The sequence below is a fragment of the Lynx rufus genome, unplaced genomic scaffold, assembly GCF_022079265.1.
Source record: "Lynx rufus isolate CCGP_SWC_20201006 ecotype Redwood Valley unplaced genomic scaffold, mLynRuf1.p SCAF_3, whole genome shotgun sequence".
NCBI classification, from domain to species: domain Eukaryota; kingdom Metazoa; phylum Chordata; class Mammalia; order Carnivora; family Felidae; genus Lynx; species Lynx rufus.
The window spans coordinates 170,176,768-170,196,529 of NW_025814845.1; the positions used below are offsets into that span (position 1 = coordinate 170,176,768).

The 19,762-nt window shown below is 40.8% G+C and overlaps 1 protein-coding gene across 1 annotated transcript in view; it reads left to right on the forward strand.

Annotated features, from left to right (window-relative positions):
* Nucleotides 1-19,762, forward strand: part of CDCA2 (cell division cycle associated 2) — a 49,888-nt gene that overhangs the window by 17,290 nt on the left and 12,836 nt on the right. Inside the window, exons 7-13 of the mRNA XM_047091458.1 lie at nt 1,340-1,424; nt 9,148-9,356; nt 11,506-11,590; nt 12,018-12,262; nt 16,461-16,539; nt 17,843-17,931; nt 18,839-18,976. Coding sequence (XP_046947414.1) covers nt 1,340-1,424; nt 9,148-9,356; nt 11,506-11,590; nt 12,018-12,262; nt 16,461-16,539; nt 17,843-17,931; nt 18,839-18,976 — 930 coding nt within the window. The remainder of the gene's footprint in view (nt 1-1,339; nt 1,425-9,147; nt 9,357-11,505; nt 11,591-12,017; nt 12,263-16,460; nt 16,540-17,842; nt 17,932-18,838; nt 18,977-19,762) is intronic.

Genomic DNA, 19,762 nt, shown 5'->3' on the forward strand with positions numbered 1-19,762 from the left:
TATTTCCTACTTGCTAAATTTTTGTTGTCGTTGGCTTAATGGTTATTAGACAGTTTTGATTAATATGTTGCTTTTGGTTACAGAAAAACATTTTATGAAAGTATTAAGCCTTCTGGTCTTCTGCTTGCGAGGAATTGTTCTAGATACTGGTGGTACCCCGGTGAGAAATCACAGTCCTGCCCTTGAGCAGCTTTTCGACTGCTGGAGGAGGCAGATGTAGGAGCATATTATTTACACGTAACTGGCGAATGAGTTGAGGATTATATGTGGGCTGTGCAGCTCAGGTGTGGGGGTCTTACTGCCACCAATAAGTGGCACCAATAAGTTGAACTGCCACCAATAAGAATTAGTGAAGAATTAGTGAAATATTTCCAATTAAACCTAACTGGTTTAATACCGGCTGGGAAGCAGGCTGCTGTTTAGCTGCCCTTTGCTCTGCTTACTTCTTCCAAGTAGCTGGAGGGATTTTTGTTGCTTATAACTACTTGAAGCCTGTCAAGATTATCAAAAGACGGTAAGCAGTGTGAAATAATACTATTGAAGATCCTTGACCTTCACTCACACGTAGACAGGAAGCTAGTTAGCTCATCACTGGCTTTCCTTGCTTTAGTTGTGCTGTGATACAGCAGGTTCCCATATCTTCAGTGAGAGGAGACACCTGACACCATTAGAGCTGGAACATTCCTTGCACCTTCTCTGTCACGTAGATTCAGTGCATCTCCTTTCGATCTTATCTGGACCCGCATAATGAATGTTTGATAGTCATTAAAGATTCTTCAGGGTCCAGTAGGTTTCATTTGTATCTTGGAGTCACTTACAATCTCTGCTCCCTCTGCTTTTTCCTCCCAGATATGAAATCATCGTCTGACAGAACCAGTAGTTTCTCATCAGAACTTTGATTGTTTGGACACACACCACGATTTAGAAATGGTTTCCACATTAAAATGAGTGTGTTTTCTGTCCTAGCCATTGATGGTTTTCCTAGCCTAGCTATTGATATCCTGTTGTTTGATTAATAATTATATAACATCCTTCGTTAATTTTGAGAATGTTCTCTTTAGAATCAGTTAATACGGTTTTGTAGACTTCAAACAATAAGGCAACAAAAATGTGTCCTATAAACTTTTACTAGGGAGCTGAAATTTGTTTGGTAGGATGTTTAGGCTGCAGATGTTTTTAGTTCCATTCCTGTATTTTGTAACAATTAGGCAGGTAATGATTGATTGGTTTAACATCAGATTTCCAGATAATCTGTAATGCTTACTCAAATCTTTACAAAGATCTCAGTACTCCTGTAAGTAGTAAGATTTAATATTTCTTTAATTTTTTTACTCCCAAGAAATCTTTTGAATCTGGTTTAACGCAGTCTGGATATTTGGTTGAAGAGTCTGTTTCACTTTCAGATCTCACAGAAGCTTCAAGTGGTAAGTGTTTAATCTTTCCTTAATACATGCCAGTTCACCCATTGAAACATATTGTTCAGTGGATATTTATGTTTCAGCATTTACCTATATGCTGAAATTTGGGAAAACTGAAATGGTGCCCTCCATTTGAGGAGCTCACAGTCTAGTACAAATGTTTCAGAATTCTTGTTATATGAGAGATGACTTTTATTTTTTTTGAACTGCCACCAGTAAGAATTAATGAGATATTTCCAAGCTGGTAAAATCCATTATAAAAAACAGAATCTCTGAACCCTTAACTAGTGTATTTTGTAAGACAAAACACTGCACATGTTGTTTTTGGTTTTTAAGTTTGTGGAAAGGGACCAGCATTCAAAACTTCCCCCAAATCAGTATGCTTATATTGAGTGAAAGTTACCTGTAAGGTATTAGGTTTACTTTCAGCCTACCTGTGTCTTGAAATCTTTTTTTTTTAATATTTATTTATTTTTGAGAGACGGAGAGGGACAACATGACCAAGGGAGGGGCAGAGAGAGAGGGAGACACAGAATCTGAAGCAGGCTCCAGGCTCTGAGCTGTCAGCACAGAGTCCAACGTGGGGCTTGAACCCATGAACCACGAGATCATGACCTGAGCAGAAGTTGGATGCTTAACTGACTAAGCCACCCAGGCTCCCCTGAAGTAAAACTTGTACATATATAGTTAGGTCTTGCTTTTTTATCTATTCTGAAAAACCCCTTCTTTTCCATGGGAGTGTTTGGCCCATTAGCTTTTCAGGTCATTATTGATACGGTTTGATTTAAATCTACCTTTTTTGGGGGACACCTGGGTGGCCCAGTCAGTTCAGCATCCAACTCAGTTTCGGCTCAGGTCATGATCACACGGCTTCCTGGGTTCGAGCCCCCCATTAGGCTCTGTGCTGGCGGTGTGGATTCTGTCTCTCTCTCTGGCCCTCCCCCACTTATGCTGTCTCTCTCTCAAACTTAAAAAAAATTTTTAAATAAGTAAATAAATACCATTTTTTCACGCGTATTCTCTTCTGCTTTTTGTTCCTCTGTTTCTCTTTTGTCTTTCTTGAGTATATTTGAAATCTCCTTTTTGGAAATCCATTTATTCAGTACCTTTTATCTGTTTTCAATATTAAAAAAATTAAAAAAAATATATATGTATAAGTGTATATATTACATATACATGTATGCATATTATGTGTATACATATTATACATAGTATACACACATGCATATATATGTATTATATATATATATCATACATGTTATTATATATATGTATATGCACGTATACACATATATAGGTATATATGTATACATGTATGTGTGTATACATATATATGTATTAAGTGATCTCTAGTCCTAACATGGGGCTTCAACTCACAACCCCAAGATGAAGAGTTGCATGCTTTACAGAGCCTGCCAGGCGCCCCTATCCATTACCTTTTAAACTCACCTTGTTGCATCTTTTCTGTTCATATTTACAATTGTAATATACATCCTTAACCTTTCACAGTCTACTTAGAATTAATACTGATAACTTCAGGTAAAAGACAGTACATTATGATGATTTATAAGAAATACAAATTGGTACAATGGATTACTACTTGGCAATGAGAAGGAATGAAATCATGCCATTTGTAGCAACGTGGGTAGAACTAGGAGGTATTATGCTGAGTGAAATTAGCCAGAGAAAGACAGATATCATATGTTTTCATTCATATGTGGATCTTGGGAAACTTAACAGAATACTGTGGGGGAAGGGAGGGGGAAAAATAGTTACAAACAGAGAGGGAGGGAGGCAAACCCCAAGAGACTTCTTAAATACAGAGAACAAACTGAGGGTTGATGGCGGGGCAGGGGAGGGGAAAATGGGCGATGGACATTGAGGGCAATTGTTGGGATGAGCACTGGGTGTTGTATGTAAGCGATGAACACGGGAATCTACCCCCAAAACCAAGAGTACTTTACACACTGTATGTTAGCCAGTTTGACAATAAATTATATGTATTAAAAAAGAAAAAAAAGAAAAGGACCCTGGCCTATAGTCCTTGGACATTCACTTTCAAATGGAGAGCTTTCCTCCTATTCCTCCTTTCTAATCTTATGGTCTAATAAACTTTTGCCTGCTGCTCAAAAAAAAAATGAAGAAGAAATACATTTTGGTTATCTACATGAATATTCATTGAATGAGTAAATATTTGGATGACCAAATATACATTCTTCAGATAAATTTGGTGTTCATCCACAGTTCCTAAAAATACTTTAAAGCCATGAAGGTGACATAGGTGTCTTATTACTAATGAAGGTGGCTTTTGGACCCCACCCAGTGGCAGGAGCTGGTTGCTGGGCGGACCAGCCATGTGATTGGAGGGTTCAGCCCCGCCCCCTGATCTCTGAGGAGAGGAGAGGGGCTGGAGGTTGAACCAGCCAGTGACTTCATCAGTCATGGCCATGTAATGAAACCTCCATAAAAACTCAAAAAGACAAGGTTCAGAGAGCTTCCGGGTTGGTGAACATGTGGAGATGTGGGTACCTCACCCTATGTTCTCTTCATCTGGCTGGTGATTCGTGTCCTTCATCATTTCCTTCAATAAACTGGTAAACATAAGTGTTTCCTTGAGTTCTGAGCTGCTCTGGCAAATTCAGAGAACATAAGGAGTAGGTCCCAAGAGGCTCTTGATTGATAGCCACGCTGTCAGAGGTGGAGGTCACAATCTGGACTCGTGACTAGCATCCAAAGTCTAAGGAGGAAGTTGTTGGAACCTCTGGTCTGTAGCAGGTGGGTCAGAGGCACAGGAGACAGCCCAGGATTTGTGACTGGCATCTTAAGTGGGAGATGGGGGGTGCACTTGTAGAACTGAGCCCTTCACCTCCAGAAGCTGATGCTGTCTCTGGATAGTGTCAGAATTGGGTTGAATTCTTAGACACCCCGCTGGTGTCTGAGAATTGCTTGCTGGTGGTCTGTCTGGGAGATTCCCTTCCCCCCATGTTAGAATTGGGTCCCGGAACCCGAATAGAGTTGGTGTTAGGGGAGATAGAAGCCTTACCTACTGTATAGATCTATTTCCTATCTCCCCACCCGTGTCTTTTATGGTACTTGACACTGTAGATACCCTCTGTATTTAAATCCCACAATATTTTTGCTTTCACCAATCCTATATATTGGGAGCAGAATCTTCTCTGGTTATCCTGATAGCTATCATTTCTGATGCTCTCCATTCCTTGCTGAGGATCTAAGTTTCCCTCTGGTATCATTTACCTTCAACCTGAAAAAGAACTTCCTTCAGCATTTCTTGTAATGTATGTCTTCTCTGACTTAATTTGAATCATAACATGATGGCTGAGGCACAGAGCGGAGTTAGATTTTGTAAAAGGGGATAGAAAATACTTAGAGGAGAGCTCGCAGAGGAGAACCCACATGATACCTCCATGATCTCCTTGCCTTCTCCACCCTGTTTTACCCACCTTGCCGGAGATGCAGCCCGTGAATCTGCCTTCCTACTCTGTTCTGCCCTCCATATATCTGAGATGAATTTTATGGACGTTGATAGCCTCACTGGCCGTCCCTTCTGTTCCTTAATCATACCTTCTCTTTTCATTTAAGCTTCCAACCCTCCTTCCCTTCCTTTTTTTTTTTAAGGTATTTATAATTTATTTCTTACAAAAAATATTTCTTCAGCATAAGTGTGTTTTCTGTGCTGTTTTTCTTTTATATCAACATACGTACATATAAATAATTAGATATCATTCAAAATTTAACTGGGCCTCCTGCGGTTTTATTTGCTAGATCTGGCAGCCCTGCTCACAAATGACTGAGATAAAAGTTCCCTGGTGCCCCTTCGTTGTCTGTGTCTTCTTTTTTTTTTTTTTTTTTACGTTTATTTATTTTTGAGACAGAGAGAGACAGAGCATGAACGGGGGAGGGGCAGAGAGAGAGGGAGACACAGAATCGGAAGCAGGCTCCAGGCTCTGAGCCATCAGCCCAGAGCCCAACGCAGGGCTCGAACTCACGGACCGTGAGATCGTGACCTGAGCTGAAGTCGGACGCTTAACCGACTGAGCCACCCAGGCGCCCCCGTCGTCTGTGTCTTCTATTGACAGGAAAAGGAAAGATGTCAGAAGCAAATGGCCTGGGCCACTCACCACCACACCCTCCTGCCTCTCTGAACAAGCATGCCTCCCCCCTCTTTCCTCCTGTTATGGTAGATCCTCTGGGCTCTTATCTAAGGCCAACCCCTTCAGTATGGTCCCTTCCCTCTTTGAGGACCTTCTGCATGAAGTGTCCCCTCTTTTCTGAGTTGTTCATTTTTCCCATTAACATGCAACGCGCTGTAGTATCTCCCATCTTAAACCGGCCTTTGTCCCAGGGTTTCCTTTCAGCCAGAACCCCATTTCCTTGTTTTCCCCTGTAGCAAAGCTCTCTTTTTTAAAGCAAAAAAATTTTTTAATGTTTATTTATTTTTGAGAGAGAGACACACACAGAGCATGAGTGGGGGAGAGGCAGAGAGAGAGAGAGAGAGAGAGAGAGAGACAGAATCTGAAGCAGGCTCCAGGCTCCATGTTGTCAGCACAGAGCCCAACGCGGGGGCTTGAACTCACAAACTGCAAGATCATGACCTGAGCCCAAGCCGGCGCTTAACCAACTGAGCCACCCAGGCGCCCCAATGTACCAAAGCTCCCTTAAAAGAACAGGCCGGGCCTGTGCCCTCGTCTCCCATTCTGTCTCGATGCAGCTCCAAATGGGCCTCGGTAACCAGTAGCCTCTTCATTGCTATCCCAGTAGTCACTCTCCATGTACCCTCTCCTTGGCGTCTCAGCATGGCACGCAGAGCTGACAGTATCCTCCTGTGGGAAACCATTTCTTCACTGGGCATCGGGACTTCATTCCCTCTTGTTTCCCCCTATTTCCCTGGCCATTTCCTATTTGTCTGTTTTCTTTATTCCTTCTCTTCCATCCTGACCTTTAAACATTTGAATGCCCTGGGTTCAGTGCTCCCGACTTCTCTCCACACTCACTCCCTAGGTGATTGCAGGCATTCCCACCACCTTGAATGCTGTCTCTGTGCTGCTGACTTCAAAATTTCAATACCCGTCCTTGGTGTCCTCCCTGAACTCTAAACCTAAGTGCTCAGCTGCCTTTTCTGGTCTCCACATGGATGTCTAATAAACACCTCGGACTTAACATACTCAAATGGGTCTTAACTGTTTCTCCTTCCGGAGACTGCTCATCTGTTTGTTTGTTTCGGTTTTTTTTTTTCCATCTCTGTAAACAATACTGACCATTCACCCAATTGGCTTGTGTCAAAAACCTTGACATTACCTTGACACCTCCCTTTCAAAAGTTAAACTTGGGTGCCGTTAACAAATGCTGTTGGCTTTATCTTGACAATATATCAAATGCCTAACCATTTCCCACCTCCTAAGTATCATCACTGTGGTCCAGGCCACCGCCTTCTCTTGCCTGGATTGTTTTGTCTCCTCTGTGATTTCCCTGCTTCCATCTCTGTCCACCTCCCTCTTCGGAATCTTCTACAGGGTGGGCAGGGTGCTCCTTTTAAAATGACAGTTACACTATATCATTCCCCTTCTCAAAATCTTTCATTGACCTCCCGCTGTACCTAGAATAGTGGCCAGTCCACACCCGGCCTGGTCAGTCCTTAGCCTTCTCTTGGAAGCTTCTGATCTCTCTTCTCCTTGCTCAGGCTGTTCCAGCCACACCGGCCTTGTGGTCCCTCTAGTGCGTCAGGTACGTTCTTCTCTCGGATCTTCGCACTTGGCTTCATGCATGTAATGTTCTTCCCTAGATGTGTGCGTGGCTCACTTCGTCCCTTCACCCAGATGCCTGCTGGATCCCTGAGACACCTCAAAACAGCAGCTCCCCCCTCCCACCATATCCTGCCTTATCCCCTTAATTTCTACGTTATTTCCTTTAAAGGCATAAATTACTACTTGTCGTTATTGAAACATTTCTTTTTTTTTTTTTTTTCAACATTTATTTATTTTTGGGACAGAGAGAGACAGAGCATGAACGGGGGAGGGGCAGAGAGAGAGGGAGACACAGAATCGGAAACAGGCTCCAGGCTGTGAGCCATCAGCCCAGAGCCCGACGCGGGGCTCGAACTCCCGGACCGCGAGATCGTGACCTGGCTGAAGTCGGACGCTTAACCGACTGCGCCACCCAGGCGCCCCTCGAAACATTTCTTTAACGTTGTCTCTTTATTTGGAGATGACTGTAGAGTCGCTTGCAGTTGTACGAAATAATATAGACATCCAGTGTCCACCCTCCCCAGTGTCCCCCAGTGGTGACACCTTGGGTAGCAGTAATATGGTGTCACAACCAGGAAATTAACACTGATACAATCCACTGACTTTTCTTCAGATGTCACCAGTCTGACGTGCACTCATTTATGTGTATATTTAGTTCCATGTAATTTTAACACGTGGAGACTCACATGGCCACCCTGCCTTCAGTCAAGATGGAGAACCGTTCCAGCAAAGGGAACCCTCATGCTGTGCTCCCCCTTTCATAGCCATAGCTTCCTCTCACCTTCTACCCCCTCCCAGATCTTTTATACTGTCTATTTGTTCCCCAAAGTGTGGGAGCTTTATGTGGGTTTTGGTTTTGGTTTTGGTTTTCGTTTTAGGTTTATTTTGAGAGAGAGTGCATGCGAGCAGGGGCGGGGCAGAGAGAGCGAAAATCCCAAGCGGGCTCCACACTGTAAGCATGGAGCCTGAGGCAGGGCTCGAACGCATGAACCGTGCGGTCATGACCTGAGCTGAAACCAAGAATTGGGACGTTTAACCGACTGAGCCACCCAGGTATCCCGGGGGCTTTGTGTGTTTTATTCATTGTTGTATCTCTAGCACCTAGAAAGGAGTGCCTGTCGTGTCTAGGTCTAGCACCTAGAAAAAAGGGCCCAACATGTTTGTTAAATGTGGGTCATAAATACTCCCGTGAGAAAAAAACTTTGCAGGAGGAAGCTTTGCCTTGTTTGCAGGCACACACAACATATAAATGTTTTGATTTGATAATCTTTCCTCTTCTCATCCCATCTTCTCCCTCCCACCACCCTTGCATCCTGAGATACCTCTGACTCCAGCAGTAAAATTGGTCCTCAGTTGTTGTTCAACTCAGGTTAGTTTTATGGTGTAAGTCTTGGGTGTTGTGAGTGGAGGCAAGCTAACAGTCAGTCGCTCTGTTTTGTGAGCACCGTCTTAGATTCGTGGGAGCCAAAACTCTTCGCTTACCTTTACCCTCAGTAGTTAGCAAGTTGTGACCATTGCCACTTCTCTGTCTTCTTTTTATATATCCAAATGAAATTCCAGATATCATTCCCCAAGCAGGATATATTAGGGTCGAATTTCTCTCTTTCCTTCTTTCTTTTCTTTCTTTCTTTTTGTTTTTTGTTTTTTTTTTTAAGTTTCTTTATTTATTTTTGAGAGAGAATGAGTGCAGGGCAGGGGCAGAGAGAGGGGGAGAGAGAGAATCCCAAGCAGGCTCCACGGCGTCATTGCAGAGCCCAACGACCCCACACAGTCGATCCCCTGACCGTTAGATCACAACCTGAGCTGACAGCAGGAGCCGGGCATTTAATCGACTGAGCCACCCAGGCGCCCCTAGGGTAGAATTACTTGTAGCACGTTATTCTCTTTGCAAATACATGATGTTTTTGGTGTGGAACAACCTGATTCAGATGTCTTCTACGTCTCTTGTTTACGTGTTTACTCGGAAGGAGTCAAGGTTGCTGAGTGTGTAGAGGGCGAAAGATCAAGTGTTGCTGTTTCCCTTGACAACTTGACGGAAGTGAGCACAGACACCACTCCTGAAGGCAGGTCACTGGTCACTCCACTCTGCAAGAGGGACGTTGCATCCTCTGAGACCTTCGTACTTCGTTCGGTGCTAAAGAAACCCTCTGTTAACCTGTTTCTAGAAAGCCTGCAGGTAAGTTGAGAGCTACTTGTCCTAAAGCGAATGGAATAAAAATTCATTTTGGTTTAAAACAGCACGAGAAATCTGATGTTAAAATCCAGGCTGCGGACGCCTGGGTGGCTCAGGCTGAGCCTCCGACTTCGGCTCAGGTCATGATCTCACGGTTCTTGGGTTTGATTCCCGCGTCGGGCTCTGTGCTGACAGCTCAGAGCCTGGAGCCTGCTTTGGATTCTGTGTACCCACCTCTCTCTGCCCCTCCCCCCCAGAGTCCAGGTGCCCGGTTTCAAACTCTGACTCTGAAGTTTAAGAGCTGGGCAAATTCTGTAACCTTTTTGTACCTTGGTTTCATCTCTGCAAGGATGGCTAATTTGAGCAGAGTAAGTGGAATAATAATAGGAAATTAGCACCAGTTCCCGGCAAACGAGAGGTAATTTTTTTTCCAATCCGTATGCATTTAAATATATAGCCATGCCTACACATCTCTTTCTTTTCTGTTTTCTCTTTTAAAGTTTATTTATTTATTTTTGAGGGAGAGGGCGCGTGTGTGCACACAAGTGGGGAGGGGCAGAGAGAGAGGGAGACAGGAGATCGAGAATCCCGAACTCAAGAACCGTGAGATCGTGACCTGAGCCGAAATCAAGAGCCAGACTCTTCACCGACTGAGCCACCCAGGCGCCCTGCCTACACGTCTGTTTCTAAAGCCAAAGTAAAGTAGTACCTTCTATTTACATACGTAGTTATGGTCAGTGGTCATTTAACTGTTTAACAGTTTTTCTGGTTGAAGAGCTGATGTGGGTCTCTGTACAGGGCTGCTTATTCATATCCTATGTATTTGGTTTCTTTTCAAACAGGCTTAGCATCTTCATGATCCGTATAACTCTTACTGATTAACGACGTTACGTAGCAAACATCCAGTCCTATCACTAAAATTATGTGAAGATTTTTATAATTGATCTTTTTACTAAGCTCTCCAAAGTTTGTAGGTGTATACACTTTGAGTTGTTTGCTAATTTTCACGGTTGTTTTGATTATAAACAAATGGAAAAATTCACAAGAATTTTATTTTCTAAGTTCACGTATTTCACAAATAATGGGCGTTTTCCTGGTCAGGAAAATGAAATGGACTTGAGAGACAGTTGCTCAAGGAGGGTTGTTTGGGGCAGGGCATTTGCTTAGAGAAGGAGGGGCTTTTGGAATGGGTGCACTGGAGAAAATGAACAGCTCTAGAGAACAAGGACTGGTCCAGGGTTTGGGAAGCAGATGATGGTTTGGAGGTGACTCATGCAGCCCACGGCCCTGGCGCTCCCCTGCTTCCCTCCGGTGGCCCTGTGTTGAGTTTTGCCTTGTTTGGCGATTCGGGACTTCCGCTGTCCCTTCCTCACGAACTCTATAATCTTTTGGGGAAGCAGAGAGGGACAGATACTACCTTCTTTCCTTGCTCCTAAATCAGGAATATAGTAATGGGGACAGGAGATTTACACACTTAAAAAAAGTCTGTTTCCCATACTTAAGAGACAAAACACCCTATTATGCCATTCACCTGTTTTCTTGTTTTTGTGCAATTTTTACACCTATAGATAGCCTGATCTGACACCATCCATTACATCATACCTCTAGCCACTCATATTTTCCTTAACTTCATTTGCTAGGTTAAAAATGATGGAGGGGCGCCTGGGTGGCTCAGTCAGTTGGGCATCCGACTTCGGCTCAGGTCATGATCTTGCGGTCCATGAGTTCGAGCCCCGCATCGGGCTCTGGGCTGACAGCTCAGAGCCTGGAGCCTGTTCGGATTCTGTGTCTCCCTCTCTCTCTGACCCTCCCCTGCTCATGCTCTGTCTCTCTCTGTCTCAAAAATAAATAAATGTTAAAAAAATTTAAAAAATAAATAAATAAAAATGATGGAATGCATTCAGCCCATGTTATGGATTTCTGTTCTTTAATTTTCTCCTAAAATACGATCTACTAAAGTAATATAAAGAGAGTCCAGGTTTTCTTGTGGCTAATGTCACTAAGCCAGAACAGTTATGAAAGCAAATGTAATCTGTGACACTACATAGTATTTATTACCTTTGGCAGAAGAAAGTTCAAAGTGACCATTTCTAATGACTGTGAGTGTGCATTTATATGCGTAAAATTATTCATTGATATTTATTTTGTTTAGGAACACTGTGACAATCTCTGTGATGACGGGACTCATCCGAGCTTAATCTCAAATCTTGCAAATTATTGCAAAGAACAAACAACAGGTAAGAAATCCACACTTATTTGGAAGCCTGAGGATACCATTTTCTTGTAAAACTCTGTTCTAGTATGTGGTATTTTCAATGATCTGCTAAATGCCTCGATGCTTTGGAAATTACATGGGAATGAACAGTTGGTTGGAGTCTCAGAATTGGTCTGTTCGTTTCATCTGCCCATTTGTACTTAATGGTAACACTTAAAGGAAATTAATATTCCAATTTTGTAAACTTCCAAGATACTCATGCAAAATTTACTTTAAAATCTATTACTGTATTGTAATTAGAAATACTGCTTACCTTTTCCATTTTGAATTTTTTTCTCTACAAACAGTATTTACTATTATACAAATAACAGCTGCTAAAAGATTCTAGGATACGTACTTTAGATAAGAAATGTAACCTAATTTTTTATCTACCCATTCATTATCTATAGAAGGTCAAGAAAATTGTAAAGTGCCAGCGTTTCTAAATGTCAGGAAGAGGAAGAGAGTTACTTTTGGAGAGGATCTAAGCCCTGAGGTGTTTGATGAGTCTTTGCCAGCAAATACTCCGTTGCGTAAAGGAGGAACACCTGTTCGCAAAAAGGATTTGAGTAATGTCAGTCCCCTGCCACTCGAGCAATCACCAGTTCCTGCACAGTTATCACAACCAGATTTTGATGACAAGGGGGAGAATCTTGTAAGTGTGAAAAGTGTGGAGCAAACTTGTTTATATTTTCATCAGACCTCACCTGTTTTGTGTGAACAGTAATTATGCTTTGAAATCATGAAATGGACTAGATGATGTGTCATGGTATAAATGAATGCACTTGTATAGGTAGGTTCCCCCCCCCACCGCCCTGCCCCGCCCCATCCTGTGCTCATCCCGACAAGTGCATGCGTTATTCCCTGCTGTCTCCTACTTGCAGGGTTCCTTGTACATAGAATGTTTCGTGGAGCTGAAATACTGTGGACTGTAGGATGTACTGTTGCTTTATGTATCACCAGGAGAGAAGGCTAGACCGTAAGCTCTGACGCCCCATGAATTTGTAAGATGCGCTCAGATTTCAGAGGAGGAAAGATGTGAAAGAGCACCAGTCTTAGAACTGATATGCTGTAAATATACACTTGTTTCCTTCAGCTGAATTTCTGTAGGGAGAATTACTGGATGAAAAAAGAGGAATGCGTTTCACCTTTTTGATACATATTGGTGAACATCCAGAAAGTGTACCAGTCTGGACTCAATAGCAGTGTAAATGGTTTTATTTTACCATACTTTGTAAACCCTGGGTATTAACTGTACTTTTTTTTAATAGCTTAATGGAAAAAGATGACTTGAAAACTTCTAGTTTTTACTAGTGAGGTGTGAACATTTTTCATACGTTTGTGAGCCATTTGAATTTCTTCTCTAGAGAATTGCCTGTTTTTATATTGGGACCATCGTTCGTTCTCTCCCTGGCCTATTACACTTTGAAATAAGAATACTCCACTCTCAGCCAAGATGGAGTCAAAGGGACCTAATTTATGTTTTCATGAGAAACAACTAAAAGAAACCCCCCCCAGAAAACACACAAAACAGTGGTTCTCAGACATTGAACATCAGGAAGCATAGGATAGTAATCCCTGAGAGAGGGTAACGAGTGAGGCAAGCTGTACGAGAGCCCCAATTTACTGCCTGGGCTGGACTGCACAGGAAGGGCTTACCTTGGCGGAGCCTGGTGGTCTCCGTGAGTTGAGGGGATGGGAGTTAGGGTCTGGGAAAGTGTAGGAGGCTAGAGCTTATAGCAGAGTACCAGAGAGGAGAGAGCTGCACAGAGAGCTTTGGAGATCTGCAAAGGGTCTCACTTGAATCTGTAGCTGAGCACTGGTCACCATGAACTTGTAAGTAAACTGCCCGAGGCCAGGGAAATGACTACCCAGATGGAACAGAGGGAACAATCCCTAGTGTTCACAGAGGGGCAGTAGTAGTGTTCCCAGCAACCTGAGTGGTAGAAAAACCTTATAATTCACAGCACATCAGACACTCAGGAGAGTATTGCCTCACTAGTAGAACAGAATTAGATTAAAAGCCTAGCAGAGTTTAAAAGCTTTGAAAGGATACCACTTTTCTCCAAGTAACTTTACTGCATTGTCTAACAAAGATCAAGAATAGCAAAACTATCCAGTGTCAAACAGTGTTACCTTCAAAATGTCTGACATTCAATTAAAAACTAATAGACGTGTAAGAAAAGGTGCCCCCATAATAAAGAGGAAAATCAATCAATAAAAGTAGGCCCGGAAATTACACATATGGTAGAATTTATAGACGGAGGCATTGAAAGTTTTTTTAATCTATCTTTCCTATGTTCAAGGAGGTGCAGGAAAGATTGAGCTTGTTAAGAACATGAAATATAGAAAAGATCCAACTTGAACTCTGAAAATTATAATCTCTGGGAAGAAAATTAGGTTGAATGAGATTAATAGCACATTAGAGACTGCAAAAGAAAAGATTACCAAACTTAAAGGTACAACAATAGAAATTATTTTGCATGAAAGAATAAAAATGACTGAGCAAAAGTGAGCAGTTGGTAAGCTGGGACAACTTTAGGTGGCATAATATACATGTAATTAGAGTCCCAAAGGAGAGGAGAGATCAGACAGAACAGGAAAAAAAAAAAAAAGTTTGAAACATAATGATGGAAAATTTTCCAATTTGATAAAATGATAAACTCACAGATCCGGAAGTCTAGCAAATTCCCAGCACAGGAAACATGGAATAGTATGCAAAGACACATCATTGCTTAGAACCAGTGATATATGGCCTGCAAGGAACCAGAGTAAAAAGACACATGACATAAAAAACAACAATATGAGAGGCAGTAGAACTCTCATTAGAAACTGTGCAAGCCAGAAGACAACACAGCAGCATCTTTTGAAGACGTACTTAATTACTTGGAGCAAAAAGCTAAATAACAGCAACAACAAAAACTTGTCCACCTAGAATTCTATATCCAGTGAAACTATATTTCAAAACAAAGGTGAAGAACAGGCTTTTTCAGACATATGGAAGCTGAGAGAATTCATTACTGTAGCAGGGTAGCATTAGAAGAAATGTTATGGGAAGTCCCTTCATCAGGAAGAGAATGGTTCCACATGGAAATCTGGCAAAGGAATGAAGAGCATTGAAAATGCTATAAACACGTGGGTGAATGTAGCACACTTTAATCTCTATAAAAAATTGTTTAAGGCAAGAATAACTAGTGTGTTGTTTGGTTTATAACCTAGTTAGTGAAATATACAACAAAAGTAACATGGTATGGAAACTGGGAGGGGTTTTTAACCTGTACGCAAAGTGGTGTAAGTTAAAGATGAAACCCTAAACCCTGTAAACCCTAAACAACAAACAAAACAACAACAAGAATGTATGGATGCACCTAAAGCAGGCTTAGAGGGGAATAAAGCCTGTATTTCAACATAAAGAGACAAATTGGTGATCTCAACTTCCACTTTAAGAAACTGACAAAAGCAATTAAAGCCAAAGTAAGCAGAAGGACTTAATAAAGATAATTGCAGAACTCAGTGAAGTGAAAAAGAAAAGCAATAGAGAAAAGTCATTGAAATAAAAAGATTATGCCTTAAAACAATAATATGAGTAAACTTGTAATCAGACTGTTCAGGGAAAAGGGAAGATACTCCAACTACCAATATAAGGAATGAGCGGTGACTATACATTCTAACAGGTATTATTAGAAGGCTCATACAGATAAAAGGATAATCAGGAAGTATGAAAAACTTACTGCCAATAAATTCAACAATTTAGATAAACTAGATCTATGTCTTGAAAAACACAAACTACCCAGTCTCACTTGAGAAGAAATCCCTTACCTCATCCTCCCTATATCAACTGAAGAAATTGCAGTTGTAGTCAGAACCTTCCCACGTAGAAAACTGTGTGTCCAGATGATTTTGCTACTGAATTCTACCAGACACTTAAGGAAGACCTCATTTTGCAGACTCTTTCAAACAAATTGAGGAGGTGGGAGTAATTCCCAGTTCATTAATGTCAGCATTAACCTGACACCGTAGTCAGACATTATCTTTTTATTTTTGATTTTTTCAGTTTTCAGAATTTTTAGGAACAACTATTTAAAAACACTAGTCACGACTCCATGAATTAAATGTGTATTCATTAAATGTAAACATTCCATTCTTTTTTTTCCTTTTAAATATGTATTTCATAATCAGACATTTTTAAGAACACTATAATCCAGTATCCTCATGAACATAATACATAGAGATACTACAAGTGAGATTTAACCCAGAGATGCAAAGTTGGTTTAATATTTGAAAAACAAGCTGTAATGCACCACATTAAACTAGGAAAAGCCACATGGTCATTTCTAAGGAAAACAAAAAAAACCTCTATGCCAAACTAATGATTAAAGACAAGTTTCTTCAAAGTCACAAGTTTTTTTCTATGAGAAACCAACAGCTACCATCATACTAGCAATGTGGTTCTGCATTTATAGTGTCATTTTCTCTGAATTTCCCCTGAATAATATTGAAATGTTAGGTTGTGTTTATTAATGGAATGCCCTATTTATTTTAAAGTTAAGATGTGTGATTTTAAATAAACCAAAGAGTAACTTGTTAGTGGATCATTATGGCTACTTTCACTTAATGTTTTATTTTTATTGTTGGATTGTAGTTAATAAACATAGTTTCATTAAAGATTGATAAATATTATAAAATGTGTTTATATCCAATATCTTTGTTTGCTTTGACTTTTTCTCTTTTATTGATTTCTCATCTTTATGATTATTACAATTCCACCTACAAAAGTCCTTATTTTCTTTTGGGCACATACGTCCACTGAATTTAAGGATGCCTAACTTCTGCTCTTGTTTTTCTTTGTTCAGGAAAACATAGAACCTCTTCAGGTGTCATTTGCCGTTCTGAGTCCTCTTAATAAGTCTTCAATCTCTGAGACTCTTTCAGGTAGTAACTTTTTTTTTAATCTTATAATCATACAAGTGTCATTTTCAGTATTGTCAATATGAAACTAAATCTCCTTAATTCCTTTTAAAATTTTTATTATAATAATGCATGTTTGGTTTAAAAAACCAAATAGTATTGGGGCACCTGGGTGGCTCAGTGGGTTAAGCATCTGACTTCAGCTCAGGTCACGATCCCACAGTTTGTGAGTTCGAGCCCCATGTTGGGCTCTGTGCTGACAGCTCAGGGCCTGGAGCCTGCTTCTGATTCTGTGTCTCCCTCTCTCTCTGCCCCTCCCCTGCTTGTGCTCTGTCTCTCCAAAAAAAATAAATAAATAAACATTAAAAAAATAAAAAAAATAAATAGTACAGAAAAGCTTATGAGAAGCCTCTTGCCCATCCAAGTCTCATACCTTTTAATCACCCACATTGAACCTCCATAGATAGGTAGTGCCATTTTTCAAGTCACTGCAGGCAGTGGAGTTGCCCTCTCAAGTCTTAATTATCAGTAGTAGTCTTCTTTTGTTGAGTGATCCGGATCGTATGGGTCTTTTTTCAGTATCCAGACCTGTTCACCAACATTAACTTGGCCTTTTGGACACATGCACTTTTCAAGGTCTCTGGCTTTTTTATGATCATGATAAGGCAAACCGGGACTTAGATGACAAATGTTATGGGAAAAGCACTTAGGATGGGAACCATTATTCGTGTCTCTCCCCCTTGATCAAAGTCCTTTAGTGGCTTCTCATTTCCTAGACAACACGAACCAGGTTCATTGGTGCAGAATCCAAGACCTGTAGTGTGAACTTAGAGCTAAGCTTGGAAGCATAGTCTATCATATTCTAAAGACTGTGTGCTCTTTAACACACATTATACTTCCTTTCATTTACACCATTAAAAGTGGTCAAATGAAAAATTACTTGAATTTTGTAAATTACAATAGTTATTTTCAGGATCATCTTAATGCCCTTCATTCCAATTTTATCGTACAAAATGTAGCTTGGGATAAATGAATGCTATCAGTGAAAATATGGTATTTCCTATAATATGATTTAATCTGTTATCTTAGGGTAATATGCTGTCTCTGTGGAAAGTGGTGACGGTTTCTGGGTGTTGAGGGAACTTAAAATTTTAAAGCACGTTTTTGAATCTCAAAATTTATTCTTGATAATTATTTATGCTTAGATACTATGTTATGCTAAAAGCAAAGGTGGGTATCCATAAGAGTACCCAGTGTATCCAGAAAATTACGGCTCTTACGACTTTATGTTAAGCTACCCTAATTTTGCTTGTATCTTACTCATCAGGCATTGATACCTTTAGTTCTTCAAATAACCATGAGAAAACAGCCTCCCATAAAGTTGGTAGAATCACACGGGCCTCTAACCGAAGAAGTGTAAGTGTTTATATTTGGCACAGTATATTTGTTTTTAAATCTTACTATAGATTTTTTGTTTTTATGGTCAAATTACTATGGGTAAAATCTTGATTTGATTGCAGTCATTAACAGTTAATACCTACGTAGCATATCACCACGGTAATGCTCTTTTTCTGATTTGCTTTTAATTTTATTAGAAGAAAAATACGGCAAAACAAGATGCTATCAGAATTTGTGTTATGTGGGAGGTAATCTATTTGGAATGTTTCTTTTGGATCTGTGTGGTTTTGTGAATTTTATTGAGGTACACAGTGAAGAAGAGTAGCGTGTAAATAACAGAGCCAGAAAATGGCATAATTGTACCTTTTTACAAAAATATTTCATTTTGGTTTTTAACACTGGGTTTTAACACTTTCTAGTAGGAGCATAACTCCTATTGAATGTGTGTCTTTTCCTATTTTATTATATAATTAGGTAAAGTTGGATTTTTATTTAAATTCGTAAATATATAATATTACTTATAGGGCTTTTTGCTGATACTGTTGGGTGATAAAGCCAGAATTCAAATTTAGATAATCTAAATGCATATTTCCCCTCATAACTCAACAGCAGTTAGCTGCTAAATTGTAGATGCTTAATACATATTTGGTAAATAGGTAAATCAACTAATCTTAAACTTTTTTTCTTCCTTAATGGGCAGAATGCATATGCTTCTTTGGGTCTGTGTTTAATAAGATCAGGAATTGGTAATTCCTATTCTCCCCCATGCGAGTTTAAGCTGGTTAAAATGCTTCTAATGGAATTTGTGAATTAAGAGGAACTGGGATATAAAACGGTAGAAGTAGTGTGGGAGGAAAAATAAATGTGGAAAACATATCAAAATGTAACTGTTTTATGGTTATCCCTACTTTAAATTTTTTTATAGCAATTGATCACTTTTGCAGAAGAGGAGGTTTGCAACTTACTTCATACAGAAGCTCAGCCCTGTAAAGAAAAGAAAATTAATAGGAGGAAATCTCAGGAAAGCAAGCACACAGAAAGAGTGCGTCCTAAAAAGAACCAAGTAAGTGTGTGTTTAAAGACATAATAAGAGTAGAAGTGATACGTTTCTTTGTTGTATGGTTAGGAAAGCATGGAAAGAAATTTTTTTCCAGTTAACATTGGACCGAGAGTATTAAAATCATCACAGAATAGAAAGGACCATAAGCAATTATGTACTCAGTTATAATTACCCGAGGACCGTTTTTGTATCTTCGTCGTTGTGTTACGTACATTAGCCCAGTAAAACGCTGGCACTCAAATGTTAAGTTTTTTCCCTTTGAATCTGATCCAACCTCAGCCTTTGAGAGGATTCCTCCAATTTCTTAGACAAAGGTGAGTGGACCATCTGCCACTTGTGTGGCTTTGCTTCTGCCAGTGGCTGGCTCAATCTCTTCCCCATGTTTAAGGAAGAATTGAGAAACTGGCTCTGTGTCTTTCTCAACACTTCAAGGCCTGTGCTGGCTCAGGTGACTTCACTGTCTCGTCAGGGATAGCGAGTGCAGCACCTTAACCCAGTCACCAGACCCCTTTCACTTGGCTGATCCGGACCTTCCTCTGCCACACCCCGCCCGCAGCTTGCTAGTACCCTTCCCACTTCCAGTGGTGCATGTTCTGTGTCCCGTTCCCTGACCCCCGGCTGCCGGCGCATCCCGCCTCCTCATTCCCTTACTCACGTCCCTCATCCGGTACCAGCGGTCTTCTGGCCCCTCTGTGTACCCTCCAGCAGGCAGGCATCCCGTCATCTCCTGTGTTTCCTGTTCGCCCCAAACTGCGTGAGCTGTTTCACCAGCTCTTGTCAGTAACCTCA